Here is a 15553-nt window from a genome sequence, read left to right as displayed (position 1 = left end):
CGTACTTAAGCTGGAGACTGCTGTGTGCATCACTGGTCTAGATAATCGTCCAAAACTGCTTTTACTAGTTTGGTCTAATTTCTGCGAATTTATTGCACCAAGATTTCTCAGCCCTTGACATTTTATCTGTGGTTCAGTCGTTGAAAGTCCTGTATAGTCTTGTGTATATTGCAAGACTTGCTTGTGTAAATATGTTCTTGATAACAGAGTAGGTGTAGTTCTATTATTGTCATTGTGTGTCGTGAAAACACTCAATATTTTTTGTGTAACATTACATGAATCGACAGGAACGACTTGACTTCTCCTGCGCTCTTTTCGGACCTGATGGTGGTCTTGTTTCCAACGCTCCTCACATCTCAGGCCACCTAGGGGCCATGCAGGATGCGGTGCAGTACCAGATGAGAGCGATAGAGATCAATGAGGGAGATTGCATCCTCTCCAACCATCCTAGCGCTGGAGGAGTTCATCTTCCTGATCTCCCCGTGAGTATGACCATGTGATAAATGTTATAGATCTAATCACAAAGTTTATCATATGATGTTTGAAACATTTCATTGTTGTTGTTTAACAATGGTGTTTGTGTTAACCAACCACTACTGAAACATTATGCGAAGATTGATTTATGATGGGTTGTGATTGTGATAATGTTGTGAATGACTGCTTTATCATATCATATGATGCTGAAAAGTTTCATGGTAGTCGTTTAGTGAAACGATGAATTGGTTTCTGGTTTTCTAATAAGTCAGAATTATCTTTAAACACTGTTGAACTTGTTTTTACTTGTGACCTCACAGAAGTAACTGCGATTCTCATGCTCCCCGGGGATTTTCCTCGTTGCAGCGGGACCCGCAATCTCCATGGCAACCTGGCCGACTTGAGGTCGCTAGTTGCTGCTAACCAGAAGGTAAGTGTCTTTGTGACGTCACAACTGTATCAATCACAGTTATTCCAACGAAGCTTTCTGTTTAGGGTTTCCACCTGGTCCAGGAGCTTATATCGAGTTCCGGGTTGGAAGTGCTCCAAGCTTACATGGCACACACACCACGCCGAGGTCCCGATTAGAAATCTGCTACGCGACGTCTCCATGACAACGGACGGCGTACTCCACGCGTCGGACAAGATGGACGACGGATCAATGATCAACCCCCGCGTGGGGATCGACTCGCAGGAGAGCAGCGCGACATTCGATTTCGAAGGGATATCCCCCATGGTGATAAACAACTTGAACGCGCCGAAAGCGATCACCAAGTCTGCCATCATCTTCTCCCTCAGGTGCATGGTGGGCTACGACGTCCCGCTTAACCAGGGCTGCCTCGCCCCTATCCACCTCCAAATACCCAAGTGAATTCTCCAAATACCCTATCCACGTCCACATTCACACAATTGGTTCCTACTCGACCCCGATATCCAGATATGCGGTCGTCCTCAAGAACTTCCAGCTTCTCCTAGGCACTGACTATTAAGCTATTGTTTTGATTTTTTAAAGTTACTGAATTTTGTCAAAACTTTATATTTTTAAGCCGTGTTCTGATGCACTCTTAGAAAATATTTTTTGCGTCACTCGCAAAATAACCGCGGTGTAGTTTCAAATGACATCTGGTCGTATTATTTGCTGTCGCCCTTTCAAACCTTGTCACGTGCATCAGCCCCAGCACTGCTTCTACAAGTTTTAATTTTGAAACAATTTTGCGAGATAATTCACTGAAAGCGAAATGCAGCTTATTCCAACACCAGCCAGACACAAAATCCAGCTCCATGCGACCTGATGCGTGTTGTTGAAGCTCCTCGACTACTTGTGAGTGACCTCGCAGCCTAGCATTGGAGAGATCGCAATCTCGTCCTTACTCCACATACAAGCTTGATGCGGGAAACGACGCAGGAAAGTTTCGAGGCAGCATCTTTTCTCAGAATCCTTTTTTTAAACAGACGCAGCTAACTTACAGCAGATGCAGATAAATAATACGCGGTCCACAAGATAAAAACATGTTTCATGGCAAGTTTGCTACTACCCAAGGTCACGGCTCACACCTACTCCTGTGACCACACAATCAAGTAATTTTATGACCTCATTTGACCTTCCCTGCACCTTATCGAGTTACAATAATAATCGATCTAGTCAACCTTTTGTATCGCATGTTGGCGCTAGTGCGCTACAATTATTTCAAGCTTTTATGTGAACATTTTATATCATTTGCTGTGCTGGTGTGAAGTAATCGCTTGCACACGAAGCAAAATAATGGTTGGTTTCTGTGGTTTTCGTAATAATTATTATTCAACACAAAGCAAACAGTAAGTTTCTTTGATAAAAATACGTTTTAACATTACCTATTATTACGTAATAAAAGCTGTGTTGAATCATAAATTTTTGCTTATGTTAGCGAGAATAAATCGATCAAATTGGTCAAAGTATCGTACACTTCATAAAACTCTCCAATCAGCAACGATAAACATGAATCTGAAACACGACGACAACCTGAAAGTTTTTAAAGCAAAGCGGAAGTCCAGAGAACAGCTGGAACATGTTGCGCATGCGCACAAGTATTCCATGTATGCATAGTATGCGTGTACAGCGACAACCGACCTTCTTCTTTGAGCAGTGATGCATGTCTGGTCCAGGTCAGCACGCTAGTGACGTGATTTGTCGGTGACGGTGAGGCGACATTATCATTCAACACCACAGCATTGGTGCCGGACCACTGCAACTAACGCGTCATCGAGAAGCAAGAAAAATAAAATTTGCAATTCAGCAGCTTGTTTGAAAACAACTTACAAGAAAATTTTATTTTGGTTTTAAGACTTACTCGTTGTTACGCTGAAGCTAAGTATTTCATCATAGGTTATGTTTTATGTTGTTGTATTGTCATTGTAATGGCAACGTAACCCCTGTTTTTGTACGTTAACAGGTTCGCTGCAAAAGCCAATACAATTCATACAAACAATAATGTTGATGTCGTCGTTTCTCCTTTTAACTTTAACAACCATTACAGGTAGAAAAGGATTTGGAACAAAATTCTTGGTATCCATAGACTTGTGGAAATGGGCTGCTATGTTAATCATTTTAATGCTTGAATTCTCCTTCATAAATTCTTTTACGCTGCAATTCATTAACTTATAAAAATTACGTAACAGTTTAGTATTACCTTGTTGCGCCAAGTTGAAGCCAAACTTGTGGGATTCCCCTACTTTCTCACGCGTTTGTTGATCGATGGAGATCCAATTTCAGTTCCGTTTTCAGGGATTACCCACAGTCGAAGCTGTTGAACAGGACTATAAAATGCGATTGTTTCTCAGCACCGAACAGCTGAGGACTAATTGTGGGTTTGATGTGTCCCAGCTGACCGAGGTTAACGCAGCAAGTTGAATTAGAATAACGTTACGAGAAAGCGATACAGCTGAGTATGGCACAGCCACACCCAACACTGTTTTCGATGAGCTACAGTGACAGTGGCGCACGTCAGGTGTTACCTATAATTTTGCACTTAATGATTTGGACAGCAGGCCTACTGTGCACTCAATTGTTATTTGATGGAGAGATTGAATTAGTCAAACTGTTAATATTACTACGTAGTTGCGCACTTCAAGTGCATCCAAAGATTTTTGTGCAATCGCTCTTTTCATTTTTGGTTGTTTAACGCACGCAAGATTTTGCTTAAAATGGTCATGCTCTGCATTCCAGTTGGACAGGCATGCCTATACCGCTTGACTGAAAAGTGTTGCGAATTTAAACGAAAGATCGTGCATACGTACAGAGGTATATCAGAAGTTTGGTGACGGCGTACACCAGAGTGGAAAGTACTGTATGGCCTGAACTGCAAAGTATGGCAGTTTTCACCAAGAATTCATGTGTGCAGAGACAAAATTCTGGTGTGCAAGGAAGGAGCTGGCGTGCACTGCGACTTGTAGCCCAAGGCTGCCCGATGTTTGTGATAAGCAAGGTACGGCCCTTTATGATAGAAATCGTGGGAAAAGTTAGTGGTTCCCATCTTTGTTTTAGAGACATCGCTTGTAAACACTAATTTTGCAGTACAAATCGGAGCGAAAATTAGTGTCTCCTTTTTTTTTTGGAACACCGGTTTGTTCTGGTGTGCGATGCCATTTTGGAAAAAAAAAATTCGAGTGTGTTCTTGTCATAGCCTACTCTGCAGTCTGGATAATGGTACTTGCATGCACGAGGTTAATCAACGGGCAGCCTGAAATTTTTTTATCTTCATGCTGATTTATAATAACTAGGCTAAATAAAACTCGTTGCTTGAACACTAATTCATAATAAGTAAAAAATGAATTCACGCTTCAGTTTGTCAATGCACATCATCACACCAAAATTTGCAGCTTTGTGGTTCTAGTTCTCGTCGATAACAATCATACTTTCCAGTGGAAGGCGTGCACTGAAGCTTTAAGCGTTTGCTTAATCGTTATAAATTGGCGTTTAAACAATGAAATCTACAGAGGAAATATTTTTTTGTGAATCGGCACTACAATGGGCTTTGTGCTTGTGTTTTCCACTTTTCTACTCTCTGGTTATGGGCGAAATATTTTTAATTTATAGAACCAGGCCGTTTTTCTACTGTATGATACACAAAATAGCTTATGTCTATGTGCCTTATTTTCATGTTGACAGGGTACTGGTCTGTATTTCGCGGCAGGTGCATAACCGAGATGAATTTCAGGCAAACTTTTTCCGTATTTTGATTATGAAGCGCACAAGAGGCGCAATAAATACACACAACAGTAATATAAAGATAGAAATTACAAAAGGTGACAGGAAGAAGTAAGGGTCGGATAATTACAAGGGGGATACAAAGATGTGGTAACTCTGGTTTATTTGTGAATTTCATTGATATTCATTTAAACGATGTGAAACAATAACGAACACGTCGGATAGAGAAATGATTACATGTGGGTGGTAGCAGGCCAGGGTATTATGTTGAAATAAATACGTGCAAGGTAAAATAGCGTATATGAAAAGGTGGTACAAGTACTCCTATCCTGTTTGTCCTGGCTAGTGTGTCTGTCACCAAGTATTGCTGAGAGCATGAGATGCATAGTATGCAATGTACAACGGAGAAGAGAGACGTTAGAATGAGATGACGCTAATATGAGAAGGGCATTAGTATTTATGAGCGCACAATATCATGTATGGTAGGAAGTTGCTTACAGAATGTTATTAGACTTGAATAGATCTTTAAAACGGAATGGAATTAGGAAACTCATGTGGAGATAGTGGTAGGAGTCCAGCAGAGTTGGGTGGTTGTTAAGTGGGTTTAATTGTTTGTAGATATGAACGAAGTGAACCGAGGTCATGCTTATAAGGGCCAATGTTTCGATGCTTTATTAATTAATGACACAAGCGAGTGTAAACTAACGGTTTTGTCATGAAAGTGTATATTGTTCCTACGTTTCCAAATCTGTTGTTTGGCGATGGTGATCATGAAGGTGATAATGTCTTTCTGTTGTAGATCGAGATTTTGTACAGCATCATCATATTCCATTCGCCTGTTGTTCAGGCCTGGTCTTTATCCCGAAACAAATTCAGGGTCAATCAGTTGTCTGTAGCGACGCCTCCACTATCCCCTGTCAATGGCATCCTCGATCTTCAAACCTCTCCTTCTCATATCATCCTTCACCGTCTCTTCCCATGTTTTCTTTGGTCTTCCTCTTTCCACATCTTATGTTGTACTCATCTTATTAAGCTCTCTTCATTCATTCGCTCAACGTGTCCCAAGTTCCCAACCATCTCAGACGATGTCCTCTCAGATGTTCTTCAATATCTTCCACACATGTCCACCTTCTTATCACATCATTGGTAATCCCATCTCGTAGTGTCTTACCACACATCATTCGAATCATCCTCTTTTCTGTCGTCTGCATTCGCCTGATATTAGCCTTCTTCATCGCCCAGCATTCAGCTCCATAACACATCACACTTCGTACACATGCTTTATATATACTTATGCCTTCCTTTCAGGTTGCTAGAGAGTAGTCCGCGTGATTAAGTGTCCTAGTGATTATGTGTCGGTGATTAAGCGTCGCGTGATTAAGTGTCGCGTGATTTAAGTGTCGATACACCCATATCCCCCAAATAACGAAACTCCTTAACAAGCTCGATCTCATCACTTCCCAATTTCACATATTTCTCCTCTTCTTTATCACTAATACAACCTTTACTTCTGCCACATTCGTAATTCATTCCACTCGTCAGCCTTCCATTGATACCTGAACATCTCTTATGCACCCAATACTTGCACTTGTAGTGGTCTGGGAGGCACTTTTAATACCAATATATCATTCGTGGGAAAGTATTCGCCAGTTGTTTATTGAAATGTTGTTTGTTGATGAAACTGCAATTGTCGCTTAATATTTGGAAACTTTCTCTAAATAACTTTATGTGAAAGCGCCGTTTAGTACGTTACCAGGTGATTTCATAACATCCGAGTTTTAACTATAAATAATCCCCATTGCCCAACGCTTATTTTATCGTTTGTGATTTCTGAAATATTTGTGTATATTGTGTTTCCGTTCACATCGCTCCGCTTTATAAACTCGAGCTGATACGCGAGTAACTGCGCAGACAAAGATATAAAATCGTACGAACGTAATGTTAATGTTAATGGTGAATGTTAAGTTTGTGATTGTGTAATAATCGGAACCTGTACAGTTCCTACAATAAAGGACCGTTTCTGATAAACTGTATCTGTAATATCGTAAGAGCTTTCGGCTAGTAACACGTTAGGTTAGAGAATTCTAACACGCAACCACGGAGTCAGATCATTACTTCGGCAGGTAAATTAAGTCCGAATAACATAAGTTAAGATAAACAGTGCTATCCTCTGCATTTTGATGACCACCGACGTTGACCCGACGTGTTTCAATGAAGCTGGTACTGCTAACTTTATTCTTGTAAACAAGTTGATTTAACAACAACGACAGCAATGGCTCCAGCTCAAAGTAGTTCAGTTTCTGACGGAAATGACGAAGACGACGATGATGACGACCTCTTCTGCCACATTCAGGACTTTTCGGACTGGTCGCAAAATCATTCCACCGAAACGTTTCTCTGATTACAAACACAACATGTTCATTTGTTTGCTGCTTACATGTTTCGCTTACATTTCCGAAGTTCTCACTACTTTCAACGAAGAGAACAAGTTCCTACATTGTCAACTCACGAAGCTGATTGGCACACTCTACAAAGCAGTTGGGAAGATTTTCCCTACTGAGATACTGTCTTCCACTCTTGGACATCAAACCATGGGTTCCAGCCTTGGAGATTTTATGTCCAGAGCAACATGTCACTCTATCAACGGTACCGTCTTACCGTCACTTGCGTACAGAAACGCATTCAGTCAACGTCCTCACATCCTATATCGCGATCAAAACGGCCAAAGTCAATACGGCCAACTCATTTCGGACAACATTGTCCTACCGGGAGTACATCTGCTGGAATCGTATCGACCAGCGAGAAGTTTTGTCTTCCGAGTTCTGGGACACACCGTCCTTTATCACAACTATACTTTATCGCACGAACATGTGCAGGTGCATCAACTCAACTTACCATTGTCGACTATACACATCAACTACAATGCTCCCGACTACGAGAAGATTCTCAACGAGCTACCTGACTCCAACTCGTTCACTGACCTTCAATCGCTGCTCAGCTCTATGTCTGAAGCCAACCTGCTTAAGGAGAAAATGCGACATGTCATAACAGGTCTTACTACAACTGATGAAACTATGATCAACGGCTCCTACGTCACAGACACATTCGTGTACGCCGCAAAACAAACGTTACTGCTTGCACTGTCGCAGATTACGAATCCATTTCTCTCAGCCCTTATCTTCATCCTGCAATTACTTGCCATGATGTGGGCCCTCTTCCATACCATCGGGTTTATCCGATCATCTCCGCACCATTTACAGTATGCCAGATCTCTTGTATCCCGTATTCGCGCTGGGCGCAACCAACGAGATGCCCGTCCACAACAAGCTCAACCGTCGCCTTTGCTTCGACGTTCTCGTGACCAACCGTCTCCTTCTGGATCTACTGATGACGCGCCGCCCGCTTAGTCGTCTCGTGATGAGTTCGCGGACACGCACACACTTTGAGTTTCATTTTGTGTATCAACTTGTTTTTCGGTGCCGTTATGTCTTATGCATGTGTCACGAGAATAACTTTTTACACCTGTTTTATGAGCACTGCATTTTAATGTTGGAAAACCCGATTTGTAAAACGCTAGTTTACGGTGTAAGCTGTTTATGACTATACTTAGTGTTTGCTTTATGTTTACTACCCCGTAAACTGTTAGGGATTTTTTACCTTGGTGTGTGCGTGCACTGTTTTTCTGCTGCATTATTTTATACAGTAATTTGGTCCAATATGTGTGTTTCAGCCGTTTCTGTGGATGCTGTTCGTTGCTTCATTTGTGTGTGCTTGCGTAGGCTTGTCGGTTTTCATGACATCTCTCGCACTGTCGCACTTCTTTACAATTTACACGTGCAGGTTTTTTTTTAGCTTGTTTCTTGTTCCGCGTCACCGCACTACCCCTGTAGACTTATTTGGTAATTAACGCCCCACGCTTATTTTCTTGCTATGTGGCCAAGATTAATTCTGTGTTTGGTTGGTTGCTCGGCGGACAAGTTTTTGGGTGGAGTTGAGTTAGTCTACGCTTGGTTTTAATAAAGAGAAGACGTTTGTTTTTATTTAAGGAAGACTCGTAAAAATAAGAGAGTCTGGCGAATTGACTAGCCGTTAAAGCGGGGAGTTAAAAATTTTGGTTACACATGTAACTTTTTGCCATTTCCCTTTGTAGTTGTCGGCCGACATTTTTATTATATCTCTTTTGCTTAGTGCATGCCTAATAACTAATAACCTTATCTTTGCTGCGACGATTTGTCTTGTGCTTGTATCGTTACCGATTTTCCGTCTTATTGCATGCTCACTGTTGTAATCAGAATGTTACTTTTTAATTGTCAATTTTTTTCCCTTCCGTAGCGGGGGAGGAATGTAGTGGCCTGGGAGGCACTTTTAATACCAATATATCATTCGTGGGAAAGTATTCGCCAGTTGTTTATTGAAATGTTGTTTGTTGATGAAACTGCAATTGTCGGTTAATATTTGGAAACTTTCTCTAAATAACTTTATGTGAAAGCGCCGTTTAGTACGTTACCAGGTGATTTCATAACATCCGAGTTTTAACTGTAAATAATCCCCATTGCCCAACGCTTATTTTATCGTTTGCGATTTCTGAAATATTTGTGTATATTGTGTTTCCGTTCACATCGCTCCGCTTTATAAACTCGAGCTGATACGCGAGTAACTGCGCAGACAAAGATATAAAATCGTACGAACGTAATGTTAATGTTAATGTTAAGTAAATGTTAAGTTTGTGATTGTGTAATAATCGGAACCTGTACAGTTCCTACAATAAAGGACCGTTTCTGATAAACTGTATCTGTAATATCGTAAGAGCTTTCGGCTAGTAACACGTTAGGTTAGAGAATTCTAACCGCACGCAACCACGGAGTCAGATCATTAATTCGGCAGGTAAATTAAGTCCGAATATCATAAGTAGGGCAACCAAAAGTCAATATGGTCAATTTCTTTTACCTGCTCAGAATGCTATGAAACAAGCACAAAACAAATTTCAGCTTTGTACGACGTGTGGTATAGAAGTTATTAGGTCAGATAAAGTCAAAATGTTACGTTAGGTCAAAATACGGTCAAATTGTTTCGTTAGGTCTTTTTTTAGGTCAAAATCTATTAAACTTGTAATCTTTTAACCATTTTGTAATATTATTCTTCCGTTTTTCTCTTTTCTTGTACCGCAAACAATTCCAGTCCCGCAAATTTTACTTAGAACCAAAGACACAAAGAGAGGGAAGGCTTTTCAGCGCGTTTGGTGACGTCACGATGTGACGGCATTGCATTTGAAACTGCAAGTTGTCAATCTTAATACGCAGAAACGAAAAAAAAGTCAACACTAGAAAAGCATTTTGTCATTTTTAAATGCAGCTTTAGATTAGAAAGTTGCTGTAGACAGTGTAGAGACTATCAGTATAGCGTTTTTCAAAATGAGGTCAAAATATAAACTTTTTAGGTCAAAATGAAGTTAAAATTTGCAAATTTTAAAGTCAAAATTTAAAATTTTTTGGTCAAAAAACTGGTTGCCCTAATCATAAGTTAAGACTGACAAACAGTGCAGTCCTCTGCACACTTTCTGTATTGAATGGAATTTTTCCCTACTCTCTTCTCACAAATTGCGCATGGATCAATAGTACTGGCTACTCTCTTCGACGATTTTCTACCAATTCTCATCGCTTTGGTTTTATTGATGTTCACCTTCAAACCTTTGCTTTCCAGTGCGCTTTTCCATCTAACAAACTTCTCCTCCACCTCTTTCCAGCTATCTCCTACGAGAACTAAATCGTCAGCATACAAGAACTCTTCCATTGTTGTTTCCAAATCATGTGTCAGAGCATCCATAACAATTACGAAAAGCAATGGGCTTTGCACTGAACCCTGGTGGACCCCCACTTCTACCTTAAACCATTTCGCCTTCGAGTTTCACAGATGTCTCAGCTTCCTTATACATCTCCATCACCGCTCTTACTTCTGGTTCCATCACACCTTTCTTCCTCAAAGCCCACCAAATCACTTCTCTGGGAACACGGTCAAAGGCCTTCTCCAGATCAACAAACACGAAATACAGCTCCTTCCCAAACTTTTCGTATTTCTCTATCTATTGTCTCACAGCAAACATGGCAAACATGATTTTGTACAGCATCAAAATTTATTATTTCAATAGGTTGAGTAATAACATGTGGGTAATATCAGCGAGTAATATATTGTTGTTGAGTTATAACAGTGGGTTGAATTAGTAATGTTGGACTTGTAAAGTTTTTGTGTGATATTTGAAAAGGAACCCATAGATTAACGATTTTGCACCTAGTGAGAGTATGGGTTAACGTATCTGGACCCCAGTCAAAAATTATGTAGGTTTTATCTATGGGCCTTACATGGCTACGAAGTAGCATGTATGGCTTATGTGTGGGCTTACTGAGGAATGGCCAAATCATTAAATGCCAAACAAGGGCCATACATGGCTTTTGTCTGTGAAAATGCAAAAACATTTTTATTTGACTATATCTACTTCATAGTGATAACAATTGTAGTTTTTGTTGCATTTTGTTATCGTATAGTTCAATATTTCTGTATAAATTTTCTCAAAACTTTGCCTAATTTCATGTGCGAAAAATGCTGCAGTTTGTAGTTTTTAAAAGCTGAAATAGAAGCAAACAGTGTATTATTATTTTATAAAGCAATGAAAGATATCTTTCATTTAAATTCAAAACGTATACACATTTACGGTTACGAAATTGCTGTTTTGATAATAACGTTTTAGAAAAATTAGAAGTCAGTAATTTATTGAACTTTTAAAAACCTAAATAATAAGATGTTAATTTGGCAATCAGTCTATTCATACGTTTAAATTAATGTCATTATAACAAAAAATAAATACAATATATAATAATCTTTTAATAGAAAGGTATTGTTTAAATTAAGAAACTGTTTATAAGATCTTTATAGTTTTCGCGCTCACCTGTCATGCTAAATTGAGCCATCAAAAACGAACCAATCAGAAAGTAGTGTGGACACTACCCTTTCACTTGTTCAACTTGCGCCATTTTGCGATTTATTAGCCATGCCGATGTTTGGTATAAATAGTTTTGATAGTGCATGTTGCAAAACAGGATTCTCTCAGCAGTAGGCGAGATTTTACTAGTTTTTGTTCCTGCAAAGCTCTTTAAGCGCTTGATCAATGTTTTTAAGGTTTGCCAAGTAACTGGATAATGTGTGTGAGTTTTTCACTGAAAGTATAGGATAGGTTATGCAGGCTGTTGTTAAACATAGCCTATACCGGTTAGGTTAGAGAAGGGGTATGCAAAAAGTTGATCCTAGCTATTTTCGGTTTAACTGGAGTTAGATTTAGATTACAAGGTGTATTTAGGTTTTAAAGTTTAGGTTACTCTGTTATAACACTTAAGTTAGGTTGACAAGAAACTGTGAAAAATAGCTTTGAACGAACAATGTTTTCCGGTGTAATATTGCTGCATGTTTTTTAAGTAGGTTTGGGTAAAATTAAGTATTATTAGGCGCAATTATATTATAAGATATGCAGACTATAGCGAATAGGGTAATTTTTTATTTTGGTAATCAGTCGCACGCTGAACTTTTATGTAAACAAAACTATTCGTACTGTCATTTGCTGACGATAAGGAATAGGCCTAGCCGAGATAGGCTAGACCAGGGGTGGGCAAACTTGTTCAATGAAAGAGTCACTTGCGGAAAAATATAAACACCAGCGAGCCGAAAAATCAGTAATGATTGTCAATTTGGTTATTATAGGCTATTATTAGTAGTCATTTTGGGATATTACTTTTTAGCTAGAAGACCCTTAAAAAACATGTCGGCGAGGCACACTTTGACAACCTTTGCCTTAGAGCAGGCATGCACAACATATGGCCCGCGGTCCGCATGCGGCCCGCGAAAGCTTTTCATGCGGCCCACGAGATATTCCGTGATTTCGCTCATTCAGGCATTTTCTCCACGGTTACAGTTACATAATCAACGAATCCGATGCTTTACCACCGCTAAGCGTTAAAAACAACTAGATACTGTAGTGCGAGAGGCAACCGTCTCTTGACAGTACCCATCTTCTCAACGATATCTCTTATTCAACGGTTAATCGGTCACATCATATAAAGTAGGCTACACGTTAGTTACAACAACGTTAGCACGCGGCCCACGAAAAATATTTTTTCGCTAAAATGGCCCGTGTACTGTTTTGAGTTGTGCATGCCTGCCTTAGAGTATAGAATCTATACCTGAAAACAATGTCGAATTCTATATGTAGTGTTACGTCATAAACGAAATGCTGGCCTAAATAAAGAAATAATAGACAGAAACGTTCATAAACAGTACTCATGGTAGCCTTTACAATTTTTTGGAATTTTACGGTTCGACAAGAAGAGCCACAAACAACATGCATGCGGCTCGCGCCGCAGTTTGCTTGGACCCATGATAAATTATCTATGGCTAACGAAAATTTTTCTAACAGGTACCTGTTAGGCATGAACATGAAGCTGATTTTGACAATGGGGTATAATTTATTGGGTTTCCTCAGGTGTTTAAATCATTCCATTTATAATAATTGTTGAAGGCCTTTTGCCAATTAGATAAAATTAGGTTGTGTAGGCTACGAGGGGCCAGGATTTTTTTCGGGACCTTGGTGGCAGATTGAGGGTTCACTGTCTTTTATCAAGCGTTGGTATGTTGGCCGATGTTATCACTAAGTGCTGCGTCTTCTCTGTTTTTTGCAGTAATCAATAAAGAGATTTAATATAAGGAGGTCTGTATAAAGCGACAGGTTGGTAATATCGTATCCCCTTATGGTCTAGGCCAGGGACCCGTGTCAAACTCAATCGCACCAAGGGCCAAAACTCGAAACTTATTTAACGCCGCGGGCCGTAAGGATAAAACTTGATGGAGCGTTTCGTGACACGAGTACATGAATCGGAACAGGGAGCGAAACAACACCAAATTTTTGATGTTTATGACGATTTTTGACTGGGCTATTTTTGATTATTCTTCTCCTACATCATTATGTTTCATTCATCTCCTTGCAAAAGTATTAAAGAATTAACAAACAATAAAGAAAAAAGCAGCCCAGATTACAAGCGCTAGGATAAATCGATTTGTTCTATCGTATGATGGGACAACTGTTGTGCTGCTGTATTATGCAATTTGTTTTAATCTTGTTTCTTGCTTGAAACAAGTAAGTTACACTGTACAATGGGTTACGCGGGCCAGAAATAGTTCAATGTATAAAAGAACATTGCGAGCCAAGTTTTATTGTAAAGCGGGCCGGGAGTTTGACACGTATGGTCTAGGCCAGGGGCGGGCAACTTCTTCGGTCGGCGGGCCTGATATGAGAAAATGAAGTACTTGGCGGGCCGGATTGCTGAATATATTGGAACGCAGCTTTGTCTTATTAATGTTAATGGTCAAAAATGTTTGCTCATAAATGTATGTAGACCCGAACAGAACAAGTAGATTCATGGCCATCTTTCTCAGGTTGGCAAACTTGAACTTATTCAGTGACGCAATACAGGGATTGCGGCAGAATGTGGCCGCAGGCCACATTATCATGTAAGACCGGAAACTGTCTGCGGGCCGCTCAAAATCCTGTCGCGGGCCGGATCCGGCGCGCGGGCCGTATGTTGCCCACCCCTGGTCTAGGCCTATGTAGCGTTTTATCGTTTGCAAATTAGTTGATATTCTTAAGGATGAAACTTTAAACGATTTTAGTTCTTAGGTGATACTGGATGGCAAAGGTTGGGGAAAGACGTTTGCGATATTATAGATAAGAGTTTGGTTTTATCAAGTACGCTCTTAGCATCTAGAGTTGAAGGAAATATCTTAAGATGTGAATCTTCTGCTTTTACTTTTCTTGATGGCTCTGTCTATTCTAAATCTTATAATGCTGAGTGTGGTACCTAATATATTTAAGTGTGTTTGGGTCTATTTGATCGGGAACACGTTGGTAGATAGGACAATGTTGGGTTAGGTTAACACACCTTGCGGTTTTGCTACATTTATTCATAAACCGGAGTCTGTGATATCTTTGGGATATTGAGGAGGATATTTTTCAAGAACTTGTAGAATAATTAATTATGGTCAAACGTACTAAATCGGGTACTCACAGATTTGTCCCCAAAAAAGCACCGGTCATTATGAAAAGCAAACAAAAATATTATTGCATTTCCAGTCCTTTTGTTGACCAGTCTTTCATCTAACCACACGCTGAAGATAAGCTGAATGCAAGTCTTCTGACTTCTTCATCTGAAGGTGTTTTGTCAGGCTTTTAATTTTAGGCGAATAACCTGTTTCGCATTGGCTGTCTGAACTTTGTTGTTGCACATTCCATGCCGGTAATTTGAACAGATTTTATGTCATTTACTGATGGCGGGACTTTGTCTTTGGTCATATGTTAAACATTTAAATCCTGTTTATTTATATTTTATCTATTGCTGTGCTTATGGTCCCTTAAGAGTAGACACTGAAAAGTAGCAAGTGGTGCGTGAAGTGAAGTCTATAAATATACGAGAATTGGCAACAAAGCAGCAATCAACTATTTTTGTTGTTGTGGCTCACATTTTTTTGCTGTCATAAAACCTGTCTTAGTCGATTGTTGTACTCATCCATTTTATTAGGTTAAGCAACGCAATTCGATAAGATTGTGGACTCATGGACAAGGTCATTCGATAGAGAATAAATTGAACAAGGCCACATGCCAAGAAATTCAAAGAGGCAGACTTTGATATTAATATTGACTTTGATATTAACGGCACGCCATTCTATTGTTGGTAGACAATACTACCTGCTATATTTACCATCACCAAACATAATACATATTAACAAAAAGTAGTGAGTCTTAATTCGAACCATTAGTGGCATTACAAGGTAATAGCATAAGGCCTACGAAGTGATGAACAA

The 15553-nt window shown here is 39.8% G+C and overlaps 1 protein-coding gene across 2 annotated transcripts; it reads left to right on the top strand.

Moving 5' to 3' along the window:
- The first annotated feature begins 246 nt into the window (after positions 1-246).
- On the top strand, positions 247-2406 carry LOC143453276 (5-oxoprolinase-like). Of its 2 annotated transcripts, none has more exons than XM_076954550.1 (3): positions 247-482; positions 795-904; positions 970-2406. In XM_076954550.1, exons 1-2 carry the CDS (start codon positions 276-278, stop codon positions 798-800), a joined length of 213 nt encoding a protein of 70 aa, XP_076810665.1. In that variant the 5' UTR covers positions 247-275; the 3' UTR covers positions 801-904; positions 970-2406. The 2 variants fall into 2 exon arrangements, with proteins under 2 accessions (XP_076810665.1, XP_076810664.1); XM_076954549.1 differs by having other exon boundaries at positions 291-482.
- Positions 2407-15553: the final 13147 nt, after the last annotated feature.

This window comes from Clavelina lepadiformis, chromosome 4 (genome assembly GCF_947623445.1).
Source record: "Clavelina lepadiformis chromosome 4, kaClaLepa1.1, whole genome shotgun sequence".
NCBI lineage: Eukaryota > Metazoa > Chordata > Ascidiacea > Aplousobranchia > Clavelinidae > Clavelina > Clavelina lepadiformis.
The sequence above is the reverse complement of the archived record's forward strand: the minus strand, read 5'-3'. Positions and strand labels throughout refer to the sequence as shown.